The sequence below is a fragment of the Tenrec ecaudatus genome, chromosome 10, assembly GCF_050624435.1.
Source record: "Tenrec ecaudatus isolate mTenEca1 chromosome 10, mTenEca1.hap1, whole genome shotgun sequence".
Lineage (NCBI taxonomy): Eukaryota > Metazoa > Chordata > Mammalia > Afrosoricida > Tenrecidae > Tenrec > Tenrec ecaudatus.
Window position 1 is genome coordinate 61580001 of NC_134539.1, and position 25613 is coordinate 61605613.

The window sequence follows — 25613 nt, forward strand, 5'->3', positions numbered from 1 at the left end:
TGGTGGTGGTGGAGGTGGAGGTGGTGGTGGAGGTGGTGGTGGTGGAGGTGGTGGTGGAGGTGGAGGTGGAGGTGGTGGTGGTGGAGGTGGAGGTGGAGGTGGTGGTGGAGGTGGTGGTGGTGGTGGTGGAGGTGGTGGTGGTGGAGGTGGTGGTGGTGGAGGTGGAGGTGGTGGTGGAGGTGGTGGTGGTGGTGGTGGAGGTGGAGGTGGTGGTGGTGGAGGTGGAGGTGGTGGTGGAGGTGGTGGTGGTGGAGGTGGTGGAGGTGGTGTGTGTATCTCCTCTAGCTTCTCTTCTCTTTTCTATCTCCCTATCTGTGTCCCTTCCATCTTCCTTTCCCTGCGCACTACACACTTCTCTCCTTCCTCCTCTGGGAATGTCACTGCCAGGCTCTGCCCACATCTCCCTAACCTAGTATTAAAACATCAATCAAAAGCCAATAGGCTCCTTTCCTTAGAACCACATAACCCTTAAAAAAAAAAAAGAGACAGAATAGCTGGTTGAGAACTTGAAGGGAGCATCAAAGTTAAACCAAAGTCTAGTTTAGGGATGGAGCACCTCAGATTGTTTGTAGAGAGAGGAGGTAAGTGGCAGAAAGGCGGATTACTAATGATGAGAGTAGAGACCTGAGATGGGCCCCAGAGGAATCTCAGGAGACAGGACCCAGGTGAAGTCCGTGGCTTTGGCCTGACTGCTCTTCCTCCTTTAGCGGACAAGACTACGGCATGCATCCTGTAACAAACCTTGGGGATAGGGAGGAAGGCAGTAATGGAAACACTGTATGGCCTCTCCTTCTCATCAAAACGGGTGAAACCTGTCCCTGACTCTGGTGCAAAGTGGGATGGGGAGCACCCTGGGCATGGCAGGGGGCAAGGGGCCAAGGGTTTAGAGCAGCTGCTGTGTGGGGTGGTGGGGCTGGTGATGAATGATAGCAGAGGAGGGGAGCTTTGAGAGCTTCTCTGCCAGTACTGCCAGACAAGCAGCAGAGGAGATGGAAGGCTGTACTGGGGTCAGTGGGAAAGCCGGGGGAACAGGAGCCATGGGAACTGGAGAGAAATCCCGGAATAGCTCCAGTCTCCTGGATTTCAGCACCTTGAGCACAAATTACGTGTCTGTTTGCCTGTCTTCTGAACCTGACTGTGAATCCCTTTAGGTCTAAATTTGTTTTCATCTCTGTTTTCCCCACACATAACCTGTTACCAGACACAAGGAAGATGAAACACTCATCAAGGTCCAGGACCAGGAAGAAGGCCAATAAAACCGGGAGGAGCCACAAACCAGGGAGGCAGAGCTGAGAGGTACCCAGAGGTGGGAGACAGTCAAGGCAAAGACGCATGGGGTATGCAAAAGAAAGCAAAGGAAGGAAGATGAACTGGGGGGGAGAGTTTTGCAGCAGGAGCTGGACAGATGGAGCAGTTTTCAAATGGTGAGGTGACACGAGGCGTGGCGCCCTCTGGGTGGGTGACAGTTACTTCAATCTACAAAATCCTTTTGCAGATAAATGATTTTATTTCACCCTCCAAACAACTCCAGGAATAATTATCAGTATCTTCCCCTGACATGGGCTTCAACTGTCCTTCTTCAGCCTCATCCTTATTTTCACCCCCATCGTGGCTTCACTGAGGACGGGAAACAACATCTGTGTAGACAGCAACATACAGATGTGAGGACAATGGGAGTAAAGGCAGGGCAAAGGTTTTAGAGTCAGTGGAGATGGCAGTTGAAGCTGTCGACTTCTAAAAAAATAGGGGATGGAGACAAGCAGGAAACAGCGAGAGAATGTTGAAGAAGGCTCCTCCCACTTGTTGTGCTCCTGTGCCAAATAACAGAGCAGAGCTTGGGCAAGGCCATGACAGTGGGGCCAGGAGGCCAACTGCAGAGCCTGGGAGGAGAAGGAGCAGCTTCAACTGAGCTCCCTAAGAATGTGATACACACATTTCATACCTCAAAGTTAGCCTTATTTCTAGGTATACTTAGCCTGATTTTTAAAAATGGCACCACTTTTCCCTTATTAATCCTAGTTTTTGAGACACAAAACATATGCCATATATCAGTCTCCACTATGCTCATCCATAAAAAATAAGGATATTTTAATGTTGTGAGTGAGGGCACAGTAGCTTTATTTAAAGTAGTGTGTATTGTACTAAAGATTTAGGTTGTTACAATTCACAGTGTCCTTTAATCCAAAAATACAGTTGAACAGCACAAATTACATGAACTTGGAATTTCCCCCAACTATCACTTCACCATTATTAGGAACTGAATAGTAGGTAGTTCCAATTTGTTATCTTAAAAAGGGGTCAGGCACACACCTTACTGTACAATAAATAAGGAGCCCTTATGGTGTTTGACTGCTAACCACAAAGTCAGCTATTCAAGCCCACCCATCACTCTGCAAGAGAAAGAGGAGACTTTCTGCTCCCATAAAGATTTACAGCCTCAACATATGTACACATATGCTTGACACAATGGATGTCTATATGGACCATGATAAGAACTGCTAAGAGGCCCCAATAAAATGATTTTAAAAAAGATCTACAGCCTCAGGAACCCATAGGAGAGGTTCCACTCTGAGCTATAGTGCTGCTACAGGCCACGATCAACTGATTGGTAGTGAGTTTGGCACCAATAAGCAGAGATTTAAATGTTCCCAAATCCTAAATGGGTCTGTCAGAGTTCAATAAAGTTAAAAATGCTCCAGTCTTGTGATAAGATGACACAACTTCTCCACTTGTGCACAGAAACACCTAAAAGAAAGAGTTATAATTTTTCTTAAAAGAAGTTTGGAGTCACCTCACTTCTCGAGACATTTAACATGAATGATCCATTGACTTCTATATGTTAAAATGTGTTCTGGGATGTTACTGTATAATCTTAAGAAGAAAAACTTCAAAATATGGATGCAAACTGCTAATAAGTCTGACATTTTTGACACTCTAAATTACCCTCACACCTTCTAAATATGTATATTTTCAATTTCATTTTTGCTAAAATGTGTTCTAGATTAACAGTAACTGACTTGTAGTCTCTGTACACACTGCACAGCCTCCCATTAAAAGAGAAAAACCTGCTGCCATCCAATCGATTCTACCTCATCGTGACCTCTAGGACTGAGAAGAGCTGCTCCTACTGAGTTTCCAAACCTTTAAATAGTTTAAAGGCTGCAGAGTGACTGGTGGATTTGAACCACTGGCTTTATGATGGGCAGCTCAATGAGTGAACAATTAAAGGACTTCCCTTAGCAACTAATTCTCTTTCAAATATTTCTTAGCTTTTTTTGTCTTAGTCTGTAATTTTGGGGTCTGAATCCTTCTCCTATTTAAATATTAATTCATGAATTATGTAGTATACTTTCAGAGCTGAAAATACAGTGGAATACCAAATCCAAGAAACTAGAACTGATGTGGTCTATCCAGTACAATTTTCTGAATCAGCACCCCAAAGAACTCCAGGAACAAGCCTAAACACCAAGACACTAAGAAGACAAAAAAATTGTGTTTTGTTGGGCTGTGTAATCTTTGAGGAACAGAGCAGATCCAAGTATTTAATGTAATAAGCTGGTAAATTCAATATTATGAGGAGTATAAATTCATATTCTTTTGTATCTGTAAAAACTATAATACTTCCCACCTACTTCTGATGGCATTAAAAATAAAACCTAAACCAGCAAAGCCGGATGGTACAATATAACTAGAAATAATTTCTAAGTTATATCAAGGCATAAAGAGAATAAACAAAATATTGGGACTAGCTATCTGATGAACCAAGGAGAAATTGAGAGAGGCTTGGATTATACACTCTACATGGCGAGAAAGACATTGCCTGTTAACCTCTTCGAGTGGTGGGAGAAAAGGATGGATAAAAATATCTACCATGATCAAGCCCGGGTATCAAAAGATACAGCATCTGGGGTCTTAAAGGCTTGAAGGTAAACAAGCAGCCATCTAGATGAGACACCACAAAGCCTACATAGAAAAAACACACCAGCCTGTGTGATCACAAGGTGTCAATGGGATCAGTTATCAGGAATCAAAGAACAAAAAATAATATTATTGTGAATGAGGGGGAGTACGGAGTATAGACCCAGAGCTCATCTGTAAGCAACTGGACATCCCCTTACAGAAGGGTAACATGGAGGAGATGAGTCAGTCAGGGTGCAGTGTAGCAACAATGAAACATACAACTTTCCTCTAGTTCCTAAATGCTTCCTCCCCGGCTATCCCTCACCCCTCACTATTATGATCCCAATTCTACCTTACAAATCCAACTAGACCAGAGGATGTACACTGGTACAGAAAGGAACTGGGAAACCAGGACAGATGAACCCCTCAGGACCAGTGGTGAGAGTGGCAATACTGGGAGGGTGGAGGGAAGGTGGAGTAGAAAGGGGGAACCCCTTCTACATATAACCCCCTCCTGGGGGGATGGACAACAGAAAAGTGGGTAAAGGGAGATGTCTGACAGTGTAAGACATGACAAAATAAAAATTTATAAGTTATCGATGGTGAGGGAGGGAGGAGAAAAATAAGGAGCTGATACCAAGGGCTCAAGTAGAAAGCAAGTATTTTGAGAATGATGATGGCAACAAATGTACAGATGTGCTTGACAAAATGGATGGATGCACGGATTGTGATAAGAGTTGTATGAACCCCCAATAAAATGATTTTTAAAAAATATCCACCATGATAAGATACATACAGAATAAAAACAGAAATGGGTCAATTCACTAATGAAACATATTAGACAGAACCATTGATTTTCATTTGATGCCCAGTTTCTTGAGATGAGGGTGAATCCAACACAATCAAACAAGGAGCAACTGTGTAATGTCTGTCTGCTCCTAGGACAATGTGGCCCCTGTGTGGATCTTTCCAAAATGATGGCTGCAGAATGGGCTGGAGACCCCAGCAAAAGCTATCACTGGCTTGGAATCAATCATTGAACCAATGGTAAATGTCTTCAATCACCTATTGGGTGGGTGGCAGGGTTGTGGCCCATCCCATGACTCCTTTCTTTCTGGAAGCTCTCCATTTCTGGCAGCTCCTTTTCCCACACATGCACAGTGTTTCCTTCTCTACTTCTGTGGCCTTGAGCTATTTCGAAACAATGTCTTTAGCCACATTACACTGGAGAAGAAGGTATTCATAATGAAATCAGACCCAAATCAACCACATAGACAGTGTCTTTTGTAATCTACTCAAGATAGAGATAAAGATGACACATCTGCAGAAATGTTTATTGAGTATCTGCCATGAGCCCATGTTAATACATGGTGCCCTTGCAAATGCTACCTCATTTCATCTTTACATAATTATGTATTGAACACTTTGTTTTGCAGATCAGGAAAAGAAATCTTAAAGCCAAGTGATTCGCTCCAGGTTATACAGCTGAAAGGCAAAGAGCTGACTCTAAAACACATTTCATTGAAGAGTGAGATTCTCACTAAAAACTTCAGAGGGTTCTGGTGTCTGATTTGTGCTCCCAAATCACAGCTGAGAGCAAGTCTATGGAACATGTCAAGACATGGCAAGAGCCTGGAGACCTGGGGGACCACGATTGTTCTTCTCAGTCTCCCAACTTGTCTTACACACACACACACACACACACACACACACACGCACACACGCTTTGGTTTCTCCAAGTGAGAAATGAAAAAGTATGGCCTGCTCTCTTGAACCCTTTAAGAATGCCATCAAGACTTACTATCTGAAAACGCTTGGGAAGTAAGAGAGCCATGCAACCAGGTGGTCTAAAATCCAAATGTCATTTTGAAGTTCATTTCTAAAAATTTAGTCAGCTACTGCCTTAACACACCACATAACCCTGGTTAGCTCCCGGAGGAAAAGCTGCGGGCAGGGCCTGCAGTAGCCTTACCAGCAGTAGTCCAGCAGGTGTGGAGGCAGGACGGGGATGTACACGTGTTGCCAGTACATGGGGTAGAGCATCGCGGCAGACCCGTGGATGCAGGCGGTCAGCTGCAACAGGAACACATTGGAGTCAGCGCCAAAAAGTCTAAGTGAGCAAATGTCGTCATTTGAGTTCAGTGAAAAAACGAAGTACGGGCTTGTCAACACACGTAAAATGCTGAGTTGAAAGTCTGCATAAATAACTCTCAGTTAAAGCAAGCACTATGACTTAAAATTTTAAAGTACTTTCTTTCTTTAAAAATTCTACATTTCTTATTATAAAACAAAGGTCCTGTTATGGGGGGGGGGGGAGGAGCGGGGGGAGAAACCCAGAAACTAGACCAAGGATAAAAAAATGTCGTTCCCATCTGAAGATTATTTAATATGTTAAGGTAGTGTGTACATATATAACTCATGCGCCTCCTTCTCTAATGAGAATGATCCTAAGTACCATGTTTTCCACTGATCTTGCTTTAGCTTGCTACTGGATGAGGCATTTCCCGTACACATTGCAGTGCGGGGGAACTTCACAAAGTTCAGGGAACCCTTCTATTGTTTCACAATTCCATTTTCCCATGAACCTTTTATACTGTATTCAGCTAGCTCTCTGCCACTATAATCAGATCGGGCCAATAGTTTTCTATGAGGTTCCTGGATGTATACTTAAGAGACAAAATTTGTAAATATTTTAGGTCACTTGGTAAACACAGACGAAGAGGGAGGCTCGTGACACTCCTGCCGCCATGGACTGGGGTGCTGGCCTCCCTGCCCTCACATGATGGTCAAGTTAGTGGTTTTATCATTGTCTATGCCTTGATTTTACTTTTCTTTCTCTGATTGTGACCAAGACTAAATGTTTTGTCATAGTTCTTGACTATAATTTCTTAGGTAATTTTTCTGTTTGTATTTTTAGTTAGTTTGCTCTAATGTGCATGAGTAATTTTTTAATTGAGTTATCAGCAAGCAATGATGACTATATACAATATACTAATTCTTGGGAAGATTTGAAAAAAAAATCATTTATCCTACTTTAATTTTCCTTGAACTTTTGGCTGAAGAGGAGTTTTAAATAATTATACAGATAAATCTTTTCCTTCTTGGCTGCTTCCTAAGGATGCCGCTCTCCATTTCCTCCACAGCATTTAACTCTCTAATCCATCTGGAATTAATTTAGGTTTCAGAACTGAGGTGAGAATTTATTTTTTCCACACAGTTAATCAATTGTCTGGGCGCAGTTTACTGACTGAGCCTTCCTTTCCTCATTCTTTTGACACGCTCTCTGCTTTCTACTTCTGTTTTCTGTTTGTTTGTTTGTTTTTAAAGAGCTAGAAAACCCCACAAGTGGTGTTTGATACAATTAAAATTTAGGAAGCAAAGATAATACAATAGATAAAACTGCTTCAAAATTCTATCCTGGGAGAGGAGGAAGACATCCACACCTTTGGAGACATGGCTATGAAGTGACAAAAGCCAACAACACATGTTTCTTTCTGTCTTTTTTCTTTAATGTTCCTTTGATTTCTGGGAAGTCTGCTCCCTTGAGGTCGTTTGCTTCTATGGGAAGCTGTGAACTGGCCTTTGCTGACAGAAGGACATTTAGGTGGTGAAAGAGTGACGGGCAAAGGCCCAGTTAAAGAAACCCAGAGGTTAGTGTAACATGAACAGCTTTCAATGGGATATTCTGCGGAGGTTTCGCGGTTGTGAGAGCTGTGTGTTAAAGCCAGAGCTGCCACTCTCCCCGCCAGCCCCTCCTCTCTTTTCATGCAGACCTGTCCTTTCCATTGGCTACACGCCGCGAACAGGAGCTCCTGCAAGCCCACTCAGAGCTGCTCCCCGTGACTCTGCTGGGTCAATCCATGCCTTCCTGGTCTGTTTCGGTGGCTTGCTGTACAAGCAGGCTCTCCTACATACATAACGGGTCCCTCAAGGTCAAGCAGATGAAAAAGCTCTACTGGTGTTGTGTTAGCAGAGAAAGAAGTCACTTTCTTCGAATTCTACCCTAATCTCAGGCTGGAGGCTGATGAAGGACTTGGGTTCCACCCCTTCTTGGCCTTCCTTCAAGTAGCCAGCAGAGTGCTCTTCCTAAAGTGCAGGTCCCTCCCGTTCTTCCAAGTCTTCAGTGGTTTGTTGGGAATAGGCTTGTGTCCATGGCCCTGGCCCTGTCTACCTGGGGACAAGGGCCTACCTCTCTCCCTGTCTACCTGGGGACAAGGCTCTACCTCTCTCCTTATGATGAATGATCTGCAGACCCAAGAAGAGTTTTGCATGCCTTTTAACTCTTTCTGTGCACCCCTCCCTGAATCTGCTGGGCTTCTGACCCTGGAAATCCTCTCCTCTTCCAGATCTCTGTATAAGCACCACCTCTGTGAAGCCTTGCATAGCTCCCCTGGGCAGCAGGTCCATTATGTTACCAGAATGTAACTGTCTGTAGGTCTGCCTTTCACTGTAGAGAAAGAGTTTGTCCCTTTCCATCTCCAAGTCTTCAGCGACGATAGCACAGGTACATTGTTGTTAGCTTCCAGCAGGTTGGCCTCACTCATGCCAAACCATCCACGACAGCTGTGATGTCTGACTTTCAAGAGCAGACTGCCAGCCTGTTCTTTCTTGTCCATGTTAGTTTAGAAGCGCCACCAGAATGGTTCACTCGGATTGTAATAGGTATGCTTCCTCTCACTCGTAGGGAGTGACTGTGCTTGAGGTAGATTAGCCAGGCATCGAAACCAAGCCTCCTGCATTCCACCTCTGAATCACCACTGCCCACCCCCCATGGCATGCATGCATACATATGGAATTATATACATATACACACACCAAATAGACCAATAGACAACATCATAATAAATGGAGAAAAGATTGAAATTGTCAAGAATTTCATTTTGGAACCATAGTCAGCACCCATGAAAGCAGTAGCCAAGAAATACTGCCTTGGGCAAATTGCACTGGGCAGATCTGCTGCACACAACCTCTTGACCAGGTTGAGGAGCACAGGCTTCCCTTTGAGGACTAAGGTGTGCCTGCCCAAGACTCGGTATTTTCAACCGTCGCAGATGCATGCGAAAGCTGGCCCTGGAAAAAGAAATTATGAGAAGAAATGCTGAATGTGGACTACGGTGTTGGTGAAGATATCGACTCTCCTATGGACTGTCAAATGGATGAACAAGTCTGTCGTGAAGAAGTACAACCAGAAGGCTTCTTAGGAACAAGCATAGTAAGACATTGCCTCGTGGATTTCAACACATTATCAGAAGAGACTAACCCTGAGAGAAGGCATCACGTTGGGTAAAATAAAGGGTTAGCGTTACAGAGGAAGCCCCTCGGGGTTCGACTGACACAGGAGCTGCAACAGTGGCCTCCAGCATAACCAATCATTGTGAAGATGGTGCAAAACTGGACAGGATTTTCTCGATGGAACACAGGATTACCATGTGTTGGAACTGACTCCACGGCATGTTCAAATGATTTCTTACTTGAGGATATATTTGCAATATAGTCATTGGCTTGACTTTCATTTGTATTGGACCAGCACATCAAGTAAAAGCACTTTAAAATCTACGACATATCATACACATGTAAAATAACACCTTCATCATGCATGTGTTTGAAAAAATCATCCCACAGAATTGTTTGGTTGAGACAGAACTTGATTACCTGCCTCTTTGCTTCAATTAGTTTGAGTCACAATTCTCTTTCAAAGGATAAAGTGCAGGAATCTTATCTTCCGACAGACAATGCTCTTTTCATGTCTCCTTAACCTTACAAAAGCCTACCACGCTAAATGCCAAGACTTAAAAATTATTTATCCCACATAAAAATCAAGCTTTTAATGTGTTCGATCAGTACATTAGGGAGTTTTCTAAGGGCCAAACCTCTTTAATTGGGGTAAAATGCACTCACGCATCTGATTAAGAAAACAAACAAACAAGAAAAGAAATTGTTTGGCTCTTTTCCAAATTACTAAATAGCACTAACTATGTGCATTGCTACTTAAGAATGAATAATGGCTAAATTAATTACAAGAAGTCTTAGGATATAACTATGTGTAACATGGAAGGATATATATCATGTCCCATAAATTATCACTAGAGTCACTTATTATTTTAGAAAATAATTCAAAGACCCCCCCCATTTCTAAAAACCGAAGGAGAGAAAAGGTCGATATCTGATCCTTACAAAATACAAAATTGAAAAATACTGAAAATATACAATTTGGAGTACAGTCCACAAAAAGGGCATTGTGAATATTTAATTGAAGTGCAAGTTGAGGAAAATTATCCTATCAAAATTTTACTCGGTGGGAGAATATAAAGATAATATGTGTAAAATTTGCCCAAAGTCATTAGTCACAATGAATATTCATCAGAAGCCAATTATCAATCCCATTTAATGACACCCCAAAAGATTTTGCCCTGAAGCAGCTGAACAGTCTAAGGCTACAGACAAAAACTAGACAGATTCTACAGCCAACAGCCAGTCTAGCCAGGACACTGATTATAAAGCAAACCACTGGTGGGGCCTGGGATCCACGTTAGCAAATTCTGTCCTCAATTAAAGGGCCACAAGGTTGACTCTATTTTGGAACTCTGTACTCGGTTCTACTCGCTTTCTCAGAGACAAAGTTAGAAGGACGCAAATGCAGAGAGATCAAGGATAGAGTTGGGGGCGGGGGGGAATTGTCACAAAGACACCTTTTATTTCCTTTTTAAATTTTCAGGTCTTTCTCAGAGATAACACCCAGATTATCAGACTTAGAGTCCAGTCCTTCAGCTGATTCTTAAGGGCAGCACTTGGATTTAACATGGAATAAAAATAAGAATCCCACGCATGTGTGCCAGGCACCGGCCGTATGGGGCTTTAGGCCCTTGCACAGTATTATTTCGTAGAGAAAGGGTGGTGAAGTACACATGTTTATCTATGTACACACTCATCAACACATTTCACAGGTGAGGACACGGTCTCAGAGGTAAAAGACATTGCCCAAGGTCACATAGCTAGTTTGTGACAGAATGGGACTCACATGCAGGCCTGTCAAACTATAATGGCTGTTGTATTTCCATGCATACAAAGTAATTTTTTTTTTACTGAGTACTCATTCTGTGCCATGGAGTTTGCTGAGGATCCTGCAGTGAAGGACATGGTGTCCCTGCAAGCAACACCAAAATGTACACAAGTACCAGAACATCTAATTTGCCAAAACAGATGACCGAGTATCTAGAGCAACGTGCCCATTCAATAATCACTTTTTGAAACAAAAATAGATGTGGGCATTTGCTCAGGATTAGTTACATTTAATTGAGGTGGTGTACATTTAATTAAGATGCCTTTAATCCACAAGCCAATGAAACGATGATAACGATTCAGGGAGAGAGGCTGAGATCCCATTTTGGAGAAGTGTATATATGAAAGTCTCGCTTTCTATGGTGCTCTCTTCCATATCTTTGCGTGGAATCGTCCCCCGACTCTCTGTGTGATCTGAGCGAGCCACGCTCTCTCCTGTCTCAATAACTCTACCATGTAAAATGAGAAACTGGACTCCAGGAGCTCTGCTTCCCTCTCGGCGTTGACGATTTGCAACCCCCTGGCTTCCTGACACGAGCACACTCTGCGTCTGGCCCTGTGGCCCTTTGGAGGCAGCCATGCAACAGGGCTTGTCTCTAAGTGGCCCTTGCTTTTACTTCTCTGCAGCAACAGGGACCCACCTTTACTTTGGGGGTCCTCTGGGAACCTTTGAGCCTCCTCCACCTGACAGCGGAGAGCACAATGTCTGCTCATGCTTCGCCCTTGATAATCTGAAGACCCTAGTAGTGGACGATCTTTGGAGACCAAGGGCACGGGGCCAAAGTGAGGGGAGGCTCCTCACGGGCAAGGCCCTATTCGACTCCTCTCTCCTGATCTCCAGCTATGCCTGGCACAGAGCAGGGGTTTAGAAATGTCTCCGGAATGTTACAATGCTTCTAGTTCAAAATCATGAGGGATGGTGGTGAGCAAATTGCAATTGCTCAATAGATCATAAGCAGAAGGCTCTTTCTAATGATTGAGGGGAAAAACCATTTGGGGGCACAGTCATTTTTCACACCCAGAATGCAGAATGTTACAATGTCAGACTGACCTGCTTTCATGGGATTCAAGGAATTTCACCTTCTAAATTCCTTTGATCTTAATAAGCAGAGAAATTGGTCACATGAAGAATATGGAAAAATGCTTGAATAATGAATACCTTTAAAAGCACGCTGTACACCTCAACAGAGAATCATCCACGAAAATAGTATATGTTGGAAAAGTTCCTCGCTTTCTCAATTTAAGAATTAGATTAGCTTACTTAATTATAAGGCACTTTAACAGACATCAAGAAGCCCTGATGATACAGTGGTGAAAGTACATGGCTGTTAATCAAAAGACCAGGCATTCAAATCCACCAGCAGTTCCATGGAAGGCCCGGGTGGTCACCTGCCTCCTTAAAGACGACCATGTTGGAAACTCGATGAAGCAGCTCTACTCTGCCTGTCGGGTCACCGTGAGTCACCATAGACTGGGTGGCATTGGGTTTGCTTGTTGGGTTTGCAGTTGATATGGAAGAAAGGGTATCGTTATTCAAACAGTGTTGTGGTTTTTATTTTATTTTAACTTATCCTCAAATGGGAAAGTCAGTATCGGCAAAAAGGTGTAAGTAAAATTCGGACACCGTTCTGTCAGTTACTTTTCCAAGGGTATAAGGAAAAAACTGGTTCATTAGCTGTTCTGCTATGCTCCAGTTGTGTTAAGTACATTTAATAGACTTTAGCAGAAAGGCTCAAAAAGCCAAGAACCCCAGAGGTGTGATCCTCAGCTTGCCTAGACCGGTGCCAGGCATGGGAGTGGAAAGAAGAGAAAGAGCAAAGCAAGTCCTACTTTTCTTAGAAGCCAACAAGTAGCTCTGTTGGGGTGTGGGGTGTGTGTGCACCGGGACAGTGGTGACTGGGGTGTGTGTATATGTCGGAGGGGTGAGAGGGTGGGGGCAATCCTTCTTCCAGTTGCTTCTGTGTTTGTTTCATAGAAGTCATTCTCTCCCTGACATCCTACCATCGTCTGGAGGAAAAAGAAGGAGAGGGAAAGCACAACGTGGAGTCAAAATAGAATGCCTTCCCCTAAGAGCCATGTTGGCCAGTCAAGGGGAAGCTCACTCGAGCAATCATCTGCCTCCTTAATCACTTCTCTCGCTTGCCTTAAAAAAAAGGAAAAGTTTTTAGCCACCTCCTAGAATAATTAGAGCAAGTTATTAACCAAGGCAACAAGCGTTCGTGCCAGGATCTGACACTTGAGAACATCAAAGCAACCACTGCTGCCAGAGAAAAGCTTGAGCTGCCCAAGGAGAGGCCGACGGCACCAGGAGGGCGGAAAGAGAGCCTCTTCCTCAAAGATGGAAAGGCAAAAGGCAAGGTTGGCTTTGGGAGTAATCAGACTTCATTTAAGCAAAGGGCTGCATGAATTCTGCCCCTCCTACATTCTGAACCTGTGACAAACATTACTTCCAGGTCACGGGGTCAGGACAGGATGCAGGTAGGGTGGGGGTGGTACCCTCCTAACAGGTAACCCCTGTCAAAGGTCAGGGAAAACCGACTTGCCACCTAACACCTTAGTGTACGGGGATAGTTCTACTTTGAAAATATTTCTAAGATCAAAATTTATCTTTAGCAAATGGATTTATATCTATTGGTTTAATAAAAAAACTCATTTTCTAAACATCCAGCCATGAGTACTTACAAGTCTGTCACCCACCTACAGAAGCAACCACAGTGGCAGCAGTTCTGGCATTTTAGGCACAGGAAAAAAAGAAGGGGAAAAAAATCTCCCCAATAGAGCTTAGTTGGACCAATCCACCCTTAGAAAGAGAGTCAACTTCGAGTGTTTGGCACTACGAGGTCACTACCACCACCATTACTTACTTAGCGTTCAATATGTGCCAAGCACTGTTCAAATGCTTCTCACACATCACAATCTTCACAACATCCTATAAGCTAGGCACCATTATTGCCTACACTTTACAGATGAGGAAACTAAGGTTCCTAGACGTCCAAGGTCACGGAGCCACCGACCAAGCGGGGCCATTAATCTAGCTCCAGAGTCTCTGTTCTTAGCGCACATGAAAACACCCGCGTGCTATGATCTGTTTTAACATGACAATCATCGAGTATCTACCGTGTGTACATGCCATGCCCCCAAGCAATTTAAAATATAGCTAGAAAGATCAAATGCAAACAACCAACTCAACACAAACGCGTTATGAAAGAGGTGCTATGAGAGAGGTTCAAGTGTGTTAGCCTGTGAAGACCATCATTAATTCGACCTGGGGCAGGAAGCACAGCACAGAGAGCAAGGCATCAGAGCAGGGGCTAGAAGGCAGCAGAGATGAGCTGCTGGTTCTCCTCTCTGCTGGGAGGCCAGTGAGACGGTCAGGTGGGTGCAGGGAATGCAGAGCTCTATCTGGTGATGACTTTGGAGACTGGAGAGAAGGGCCAACAATTTAGTCAATGACCAGGTGACTAAGGCAAGGTGGGTGGAGATGGAAAACCTTGTATGAGTTGCCATGGCTATTTTCGGTTGCTTGGATTCATTCACCACCCGCTGCCCCCAGTTATACTAATTAAATCCTCAGAACCCTTCCAGATGCCCATCATCCTCCTGTTTCTGAAATCGAATCAGGGTTTATTGCCCCACACGGGGGAGGGGGGGTCAGGGGCGGGAGTAGGATTCAGAGTGAACTAACAATTTGGTACTGAATAGGACAGAACACTAGATTGGCCCTGGTTGGCACCAGCAATTTGCACTTGGCTACTAACCAAAACATTGGTAGTTTGAATCCACCCAGTGGTGCTGTGGAAGGCCTGGTGATCTACTTCTGAAAAGATTACAGCTCTTGGAAACCCCAATGGAGTGCATGTAAGTCTGAAACACACCGCATTGCCAGGAGTCGGGGTGGGGTGGTGGTGGTGGTGGTGGTGGTGTGTGTGTGTGTGTGTGTTGGCTTGTTTTTGTTTACAGAGCACTATGTGACCAGCAGTAAGTTATATGCTTTCGTGTTTCCAGTCATTGAATCCTTCCAATAACTCCGAGGTCAGTATTAATAATGGTCTCATCACAGCTGAGTTTGGAGAAGTGCATAGAGGTCAAGAAAACTTGTACAAGGGAGAGGGTTAGAAAGTGGCACAGGGAAGATAAAGTACATGGGAGAAGCAGAAAATGAACAAAGCTTTGGCACGCTCTACTCCCGCCTTTTTCTTTGGAAAAAGATAGTATCAGCTGGGCATTTTGACTCACCTAGCTAGCAGATTCTGTGTCAATACCAAGGTAGTAGAAAACATGTAAATGAGTGTTGAGATCTGTACCAACTCCTCTTCACTGCCCAGCCCAAGCTGACATCAACTACCTTGGTCACCCAAGTACCCACGTTTTCTGCCTGCAGTAACGAGAGGAAATTATGAGTCCTTGTTCAATGACCGAGCAGCATTGTTGGAGTTCAGCTGTCTTCAACGAAAGCCACAGAGTGTCTACCACAGTCAGTCCACATAGAGTGCTTTTCAGCCACTCTTCAATGGCAGCAACTTGAAAATTACCTGCTACAACTTTTTCTGGTGGAAATTTAATTCAGAAGAGTCTTAAACATAAGATTCAACTATCTTACCATCTAAGGAAGATACTATTGGTTTCACAAATTAACTCCCCTGTTAAAATAATGAACATGATTTTATTCCATGTACTTAATGAAATGACTACATAGATTAAAAAAAACAACATTGCCTCTCTAGATCTCATTTACCACACATCCCTGAAATGACCCCGATGCCCTGCATCAGTGCCCAAGGCCAAACTCAAAACTCTCTCAGAGAACTATGGAAACAAAAACAATTTTAGGGCTCCTCTGTATTTACAAGTGCCTTCCAAACATATGTAAGCAGCTCTTTATAATGTAATAAAAGAATTTAAAGGGAGTCTAATGATGCAGAGTGACAGTGAAAGAATATATGTTGCTTGTGTTTTTAGAGCACCATCTAATCAATGGCTGGTTATCAATCACTTGAGCACCCTGAAACAAACAAACAAACAGGTATCCTATTGTGGTGCCTAAAAACCTTATTCATTACCAAGTTCTTTGTGTGATCCTAACACAACTAACCCACAGACCAATAGCCTGGCATCACTAATGATCTGAACCTGTGCCTCTTCCAAACAGGTGCCCAGTGTGGGTGAAACTATGGAAAAGACAGCCATGAAAGAAAGCTAATAGGGCAGCAGTTCACAACCTGTGGGTTGTGACCCCTTTGGGGATCTAATGACCCTTTCACAGGAGTGGCCTGATTCATCACAGTAGCAAAATTACAGTGAAGAAGTAGCAACGAAAGTAATTTTATGGTTGGGGGTGGCCACAACATGAGGAACTGTATTAAAGGATCGTGGCATTAGGAAGGTTGAGAACCACTGTAATAGGGAGACTGGCTGGATATAGCTGGATCAATTGTATCACAAAGTTAACTGTGGATGCTCGATATATTTTAGAATCGGAAGATTCTTCATTCTACTCATAATTCAATTCAAACAAGATAAAAATCACACATAATTAAATGAGGACCAAAGTTTAAAGAAAGCAGTTACTTGTATTTACATTAAAAAAACCACAGAAAAACTGCATAAAACACACCCCTTCCCTCTCCCCACTACTTACTGTCAATGGAAGTTCCCTTCATTGATTTCTTTTACACAATTTGTAATATTCTCTGTGCCACAAACATTTTTTAATGTAATGGAGATTAGAGAGGCTGTGGTATTAAAAATGTGGCTGGGGAGTCTGGATTTCATGCCACTTCACTCTTTTTTTTCCTATTCTCAACATCATTTATTTTGTTGTTGCTGAGAATATACACAGCAAAACATACAGCAACTCAGTTTCTACAGGTGTGATTTAGTGTTATTGACTCTATTCTTGGAGTTGTACAAACACTCTCACTCTGCTTTTCTTTCTGAGTTGATCTTCCCTAATATTAAATGCACCAAAGGTTGCTATCTCAAAGCAGACTTTTTTTCCAGTTAAGGCAAACTAAGAAATATGTTGTAAGATGATTTCAGGGGATATTTGTGGTTTAAGGTTTAAAGAAAGTTTTAGAGATTCATCTGCCCTCCATAGCTCCAGAAAGTCTATAGCCCATGAAAAGGTGAAATTCTGTTCTATATTTCCCCCCTTTGATCAGGATTTTTCTAAGGAGTCTTTGATCAAAATGTTAGTTAATGGTAATTGGGCACTATCTAGTTCTTCTGGTTTCATGACAAAGGGGGCAGTTAGCCAGGATTTCCATATCTGCCTCCCTTTCCTCCTTCTTCTTCTTCTGTTGCTCCAGGTGTGAGAGACCAATTCCTGTGTCTTGGATGACCACACTCAAGCATTTAAGACCTCAAGCACTAGGTAACGAACTGAACTTGAAGGGAAACAGAACTGTTAGGCCCATTAACTGGGATGCTTGACAAAACCATTACCTGATGGCGATACTGGGAACATAGAGGGAGGATGGGTTGGAAAGGGTGAACTGATTACAAGGATCTACATGTGACCTCCTCCCTGGGGGATGGACAACAGAAAAGTGGGTGAAGGGAGCCGTCAGACAGGGAAAGATATGACAAAATAATAATTTATAAATTATCAAGGGTTCATGAGAGAGGGGGTAGTGGGGACGGAGGGGAAAAATGAGGAGCTGATGCCAGGGGCTTAGGTGGAGAACAAATGTTTTGAGAATGATGAGGGCAATGAATGTACAAATGTGCTTTACACAATAGATGGATGTATGGATTGTGATAAGAGCTGTATGAGCCCCTAATAAAACGATTAAAAGAAAACAAACAACAAAAAAACATTACCTGAAACCTCCATGCCAAGTAACCATATCCCATGAGGTGTTTGGTTACACATAGGCAGCTGGGGCTTCTATTCTATTTAGTTGTTGTTGTAATATAACTATCACATAACTTTGCCAACCAACTGTTTACAATTGCACAACTTATTGACAGCAATCACAAGAATCAGTGGTGCAGCCCTACCTTTAATCAATGCGATTTCCCCTCCCCCTGACCTTGTTCCAAACTCAAACCAAAGCCACTGCCACCAAGCTAATTCTGACTCTCGGTGACCCTATGTAGGGTTTCGGAGACTGTAAATCTTTGCCAGAGCAGATTGCCTCCTCTTTGTACCATGTGCAGCTGGAAGGATTGAACCACCAACTTGGCAGTTAGCAGGGTGTCTTCTTCCCATGGGATGGTCACTGTCAATACATGTGGGTCTCTATGTGTTTGCATTTTCTTGCTTTTTTACAATATTCGCGTTTGTGTGATTGTCTGATGCACTCAGCGTACTCTCTTGAAACACTATTTAGACTGCAGCCTGTATCGAGATTTCATGTCTCCCACTGGCTCAGTAGGAGATACTGTCTGCACCGCAGTTTGGGGCGCACGGCTCACAGATGGCTTTGAGTTGGAACCAACTTGACGACATCTAATGACAACTCACACCACGTTTTGTTTATCCATTCGGCTATTAATGGGCATTTAGGGCTTTTCTACCTTTGGGCTATTGTGAATGAACAGTGCTTTGATAAACACTGGTGGACAAGTGTCCGTCTGAGGCTTGGGTTTTTCATCTTTTGAGCATATACCCAGGGATGGAGGTGCTAGGTCGGGCAGTACTTTTATTCTTTAAGGAAGCAACACTTGGCATTCCCAGCAGCAATGGATTAGGGTCCTGCTTACCCCACATCCTCACCAACATTTGTTATTTTCTAGTTTTTTGTTTTGTCCTTTTAAACCTTAGCCATCCTAGTGGGAGTGAAATCGTACCTGGCTGTGGTTTGATTTGCATCTCTCTAATGGGGCTACCACCTGAGTGCATTTTGTTAAGGATTTCCCAACTCACCAAAAGGATTAGCTTTCTTCTCTCTTGTTTGAATACTCTTCTCAGGTTGTTAAATGTGAACTAGGTTATTCTCTCTTTTTTAACATATAAATGATGAACAAACAGATCATTTATTTATTTTTTACTAGAACACTAAATTTAGTGTTAGAATCCTCTGTTTGGTAAGTTTCCAGGTACAAGGTCTTGGCTTCCCCTGAGCACAGTTTGAAACAAAATAAGGCAGTTTGTTCCTGTGGCTGGAACACGCAGAGTGGAGTGTGCAGGCAAAGAGGCCCTGGCTCTGGTCCAATATTTCAAACCCATCTTATACTGCCACTCTCTTCTCGGCTTCGAGGGCCTTGGGAGAGCAAATAGGATTCACTATTTCTAATTTACAAAAGCTAGAAAAATGTCTCATGCATCTTTCAAATGTCCAAGCTATTTCACACCATGCCCAGGCCAAATTCACCAGGAGAGAAGTAAAAATGAAGTCAAATCTGGAAAAGCCTCTCGTTCATACACTGACCCTTCTTAAGCTACTGGAGCAGACATAGTGGGTGCAGTTCATGGGGGAAAGTGGGCTAGCGTGGGGACAATGTTGAGAAGGTATTCATCCCTTAGGACATACTGGGCAGCCATCATCGGGTCAGACCTGAAGGAAAGTGTTGGTGGGAGGGCAGAAGTCAGGTCCCACATGCTCCAGGACAACTTCTGTCTACTTAGTAAGAAAGACTAGTAAGGGGAGATGCTAGGTTTTCCACCCTTCTTCCCCAAGCTGAAACGCTAACAAAAAGTACGGTAATCATTGTTATAGTTATGGGTTGCATAAGTCATTACACATAGAGCCTCCATTAATTAGATAATTCATATGTAGATATGCCTGGCACAAAGAATGGGTGACTAAAATGATTCCCTTGAGGGAGTACTGGGTATGAGGGAGTACTGGGTATGAGGGAGTACTCGAGATTAGACTCCCCTACAGGGTACTATATCTAAATCGAAATAAGGATGTTCTACACACATGCCTTGGCTGCTCTCAAAGCTCCTCTTTAGTCATCTTGAAGATGCTTACAAGCTACTTGAGAAACTTTTCCCAATTTGGCTCAGTGTATCCTTTTGAGTCTGTATAATAATTCTTAAATTCCCCTAGAAGGATATATATTCCTTAGTGTAACTCTGGCTCTCCTGACAGGTTGAGCAATAGCACCCAATAAACATCCTGGCCCCAAAGACAATAACATTGAATGGATTAACATACCGCATACTGCAGCCTAGTCGATTCCAACTCATGGTGACCCTATATGGTGGAACGGAACAATGCTGGACCAGAATTTTTAGAGGAAAAGATGCCTGATCTTCTTCCCATGAACTGGCCGGTATTTTCAAGCCCCTGCCTTTCAGGTTAGCAGCCATTTAACCCAGTGCACTGCCTGAGCACCTTACCTGGGTTAAGGTTCATTGCTTAGCATGTAATTCCTGGGTCTTTCTCCCATTCTGAAGCCAAAGACTCCCTCCTAATGACCTGTTTCCATGGCTATCTCTCTCATTGCCTAGGATGGGACCTTGGATACATTACTCCATCTCTGCTTGAGAAGGAGCTCTTCTGAAAAAATGGGATGAATGCCAATTTCCTGGAAATACTATGGATTACATATGATCCCTACAGAGGTCTTATACTTACCTGTTGTTCCTAGGAGTTACCATACCAAATTCAGCTCAGATAGGAACACAGAGAAGAAAAATGGGGCCTGTGTGCTACAGAAATCACCTGAAGAATTTACATTGGAGAACAAGATTTCGTTAAGCCTTCCCTATTTATCATTTATAAAGAAGAACAATCAATATGCATTAACTGAGCAAAGAGAACAAAAAGTTACATTTTTCCCCATACAGAATCTCACAATGCTATTGACCAAAAAACCCCTGAATCATGTGCTACCTAACTCTGAACCGAGTGTCTCTGTTGATGCACAGTTATCTTCCTAGAAGACAGCACTCTGGAGGGTTCGACAGCTTTTATCTTTCAGGTGCTTGATGGCTGTGAGGAGCATTAAGCCCACATCTTATCACACAAAATTGAGAAGAATGTGGTTTTCCAAGGCGTTACAGGTCACATCTGAATTTATCAAGGGAGGGTCGCCAAAGAAAGGCAGGCTCAAAATGGACTTTGTGCCCTTCTCCCTAACCCCTTCCATCCACAAGATGATAGTGAAAAGACTACTGAGAAATGACGAGGAAATCATTGGAGAAGTTTTAGACTCTGAAACTGGAGAAATCCTAAAGCTAGAATACAACTGATGTCCGCTCGCTCAGTTTTTCATCGGAGAAGTTGCACATGACCTAACAGAGTGTAACCAGAGCACCCCCACCCCACCCCACCCTCAAGGAGACAAAAAAGATCTCCACAAACAGATGGTAAAATGCAGGACTCAGATAAGACTCAACTATTTGCCTTTTTTACAAACAAGGTGTTTTGTTTTGTTTTTAAAGTCCAAGTGATACATCGTTGACAGCTTGAAAACAGTGGCAGGCTCCTTTCCCTTGATTCAAGAGAATAAACACAGAATTTCCTTGATTTTTAACCAACAGCTTCTTGATAATATTTTAAATACTAAAACTTGAGCTTCGAGTTGCAAAATCTATCAATTTATTATTGGGCATACACAATCCAGACACATTTCCACGATCAGTGCTGGCTAGTTGCCACGCTGTTCGCCAGGAGGGCATTAACTCACTTTAACTGGGCCTGACGTAGGTCCCTGGTGAATCACACCGAGGCTGTCGGAGAGGTGGGGAACACATCCCAGAACGAGAAGACTTAGAAGGGCATGAAGAGCGAGAAATCGGGCAGTAAATAGAGCTAACCACCTTGCAGGAGTTTGTTGTAAAGGGGAGAAGAAAAAAAGGAGAAGACAGCTATGTGGGTTAGAGAAATTTGCTTTCTCTTTAAAATGTGGAGCACACACAATATCATATTGATGATGTTCTTAACAGTGTGCTACTAGGGAGGAAGAGTGAGCAATGCAAGAGAGAAGAGGTTGTTGCTGAAACAAGTTCCGCTCAGGGGTCCCCTTCTTAAGGTGGCCTTGCTGCTGACTGTCCTATCTAGAATTGCAATCCCAGATGCCTCACCATCCCCCGTCGACCCTCCTTCTCGGCTTTAGATTATTCCTTAGAACCTATCAGTAGCTCCCACACGATTCAGTGAGGCGGTTTTTGGAATCTCTCTCTTAGCTAGAGTGCAAGCTCCATGAGGCCAGGGATTCATGTCTCTCTTGTTCTTGGTGTCCTCAGTGCCTACAGCAGGGGCACAGCACCTCCTCACTGGGCTCTAAGTAGCAGAAACCGCTCATACCAGGAGAGGATGCGTGTACGGGAGAGTGCGGGGCCTGGGAGGACAGTGTAATGTTCTCTTCAGATAGCCTCCATAGGAGGAACACAGAATTCTAGGTGAGAAATCAATTTCCCTTCGATATTTAGGATGGTGCCTCATTTCCTTTTGACACAATTACTGTTGCAAAGTCTGATACATTATTGATTCCTAGCCTTCGTTTAACAACTATTGCATTTCCATCCCTGATATTCCAAAATACGATAAAAGTACTTGGTATCTTCTTTAACTTTCTAAAGCAAGCACACACAAAAACAAGAAAATAAAACAAAACAAAAATCCTCTGAGACATATACACACATAAAAGTATGTACATCAGATAAGTAGTATTTTAAGGAAAAAAAGATTTAAGCTTTCAAAACCCATCACCTAGCTCATGCGTTGACAAACCGGACTATTCTTGGAACACAGGCACAACTACTAGCTTACCTGTTGCAAACTAAAAGGTCAGAGTTGAGTGAGTACTCATTTGCATCAAAGAGAATAGAGCCTGCAAAGTCATACCTGCTATGGGCTTTCTACAGACAAAGGGCTGGTTGCTGACCTAGTCTCAGACAGAAAGCAGTGTACATCTAACTCTCTTCAGCCTGCTGTGTGCCTCTTCCCTCTCTCTGAGGGAGCCAGTACCTAATTTTTGAATAAGCATATCTCTTTCTCCTTTGAGGTTGTACGTAGACGGTCTAATCTGAACTTCAGATGACAAACTCACACTGTGTTCTTCTGTAACTTCCTTTTTCCACCTGGCATTTTACCTGAAAGACTCAACCGTGTTGCCAGGTGCAGTCCTTTCCACTGACCATCCTGGTTTATTTGTTCTCTCGCTTGGCATTCTGGGACACTGGTGCCAATTTCTTTTACTAAAATTGTCTCCAATTTGCCGATCCATCTTTCAATTAAAATAAATTCATTAAAAAGCCCGACTCACAGACTGTCTACACACCGTGCTGAGTTTGCTGCAAATGATGAGGATCCGGCGCTCGTAGAGCATGCTGGCGTACAGATGCAGCATGTTGTTCACATCCACAGCCACAAAATATTCCGTCAGATTTCTCTAGGAGGAAAAAGAAGGGAAAGTGTGTGGCTTATTAAGTTTGTTCTTATTGCAAACGAGTAGCTAACACAAGCATGAAAAAGAAAACGAATCAGAAGGAATACTTTCATCTTGCCTTGTCCTGTTCTTTCTGCACGAGAGACCAAGTGTCGCTCGTGCAGATAATCATGGAATGGAAGGTTGGGAGAGCTCTCTGAGATAAAGCAGGCTGGGCAATTAACATCGTTGGGTACTGACCACGGTTTACAACATGAGGTCACCTAGAACACTGCTTTTGCACCTCGATTTTATCAACTCTGCGGGGGAAGCAGGACAAGGAGTCTGCAATCTGGCAAACAAAGAAATCAAGGCGGGGATATTTCTGTCCAGATCAAACCCTCCGATGAAATGATGAAGACAGGACTGTGGCTCAGACCTCTGGCCTCTGGCTCCAGAACCATCCCAATGCACCATGGTATGCATCCAATCAAAAGGCAAGGCCCAAGTGCCCAGAGTCCAGTTCTATCCAATGGATCCAGTTCTATCCAATGGAAAAACCAAATGAGCTCACTCCTGTCTTGACCTTGAGTTTACCTGCTCCAAAACACCTCAGTCAGAATTAAAGCAACTTCGAGATCTACAGATTTACAATTCCCAGGTATTTCATTCAAAGGATGAAAGAGACACAAAAAAACATGATGACATGCAGCAGCGAGTCGTGACATGGCACTGGGTTAACTAGCTCTTTCTATAGCTGGAGCGTCAGTCTTTTAGTTGGTAATACAGGTCGGTGCTCTTCAGAATTCACAATAATGTAATGTGTTTCATTTCGGCACCCCTTTCTATGACCACCTGACTTGAATCACGTCCATGAATATGCTAATCGCTTCAATGGAACAGGTTTTCAATGTCACACACAATGCAATCCTCTGAACATGGAGGAGGCCGGGGTGGGAACAAGTGCTGTTGCCAGGGGTTGCAGTTTAGAATGATTAAGGATCCATAACTCACAAAATCCAAAAACCTGGTGGATTTTATATGCAAAACAGCACAAAGCGCTTCTCAATAATATTATGGGTTGGGAATAAGAAGGGGCGTTTATCCTAAGATTCGTGCTTGTCTGGTTGCAGTGCCTGGTTAGCCACCGCGCTTCATCCATAGTGAATGAGTAGAGGAACAGTTCCATATATGGATTGCCGAACAAGTGGCAGTCATTGTAAGTGTGCTCTTAGGCAATCTTTTTAAAACAACCAAAGTCGTCTGGACTCACTACCAACTCCAGAGCCAATGCAACTCCCCCCCCCCCCCCCCCCCGCCCACCTCCACTGTCCCTCTCGCCTATTTGGAAACATCTGCAGTGTACACGGCCTCACAGATACTACTTCACTTAATCTTGAAACCACCCTTTACCTACAGAGGAGAAAAGAGAAGCACCAAGAAGTACAGTCATTAAATCAAGGTCACAGGTAAGTGGTTAAAGATGACTTGGGTCGGGATCTGCCTTTAAACTCCTATACCATTTGAAAGAGGCGGGGGGGGGGGGGGGGGGGGGGACGGGGGGAGGAGGAGGATTTAAAAAGTCACAGCATAGGAGCAGATCAGGATCAAAATACACCGAGAAAAAATAGAATCTGGTGAAATGGGGATTCTCCCATAATTATTGAGTAATATTTACGTGCTGGTCAACACTGTAGCTGTGCTATCGCTAACCTTCTGGACAGCTTTGTGAGGTAAGCATCAACATCACCACTTTAGAGATGGAGGACGCTGAGGCTCAGGAAGGTTGCAGCCCAATGTCACCTAGTGGTACAAGGCAGAGTCCCGTTTCAAAACCAGGTCTTCTGAATGTAAAACTCCTGTAAGCACCACCCCAACCTGCCTCTGAACAAACCTGGTGAAAAAGAAAGCAAAGCAAACGGGAAAGTGAAAGGCGGCCTGCATGAGGCCACAGACGCATTTCTTGCTGGGTGGGCCGAGGAGTGCTGAGCTAATGATGGCGGGTGGGGCTTGCTCCAAAGACAGTGACACGGCAGAGTTCTTCTTGCAAACAAAAATAGGATGCATTTCAGTGAAAGCTTAACTGCTGATGAAGTATATGAATTTTTCTTTTAGGAGAGGATGGAAGTAAAAAGAAAATAGAAATGAGGAGCTTAAAGAAGGACAGAAAGCCCATTAGCACTTTTGACAGATCCAAAGATAACTTTGAAGCCACCAAAGCGTGGCCTCAAGAGTCTGCCAAGAAGCTTCACGCTGGGTAGAAATATGTTACACAGCTTGCCGTCCAAATAGGGAGACACGGCGTCAGAGACAAATCCTGTGCCTTATTTTGGTGGGAGAGAAAAAACATTTTTTTTTTCTTGCAAGGCTACTTTCGGGCAGGGGGT

General features: G+C 43.5%; 1 protein-coding gene across 13 annotated transcripts in view; it reads right to left on the reverse strand.

The window, feature by feature from the left end:
• The window catches only part of DENND1A (DENN domain containing 1A), a 598491-nt gene that overhangs the window by 248572 nt on the left and 324306 nt on the right, over window positions 1-25613 (reverse strand). For 7 of the 13 annotated variants that reach the window (XM_075560476.1, XM_075560471.1, XM_075560469.1 and 4 more), the window contains 2 exons: window positions 23125-23250; window positions 5873-5973 (listed from right to left, as the gene is read on the reverse strand). In XM_075560476.1, coding sequence (XP_075416591.1) covers window positions 5873-5973; window positions 23125-23250 — 227 coding nt within the window. The remainder of the gene's footprint in view (window positions 1-5872; window positions 5974-23124; window positions 23251-25613) is intronic. The other 6 variants (XM_075560468.1, XM_075560470.1, XM_075560475.1 and 3 more) reach the window with 3 other exon arrangements.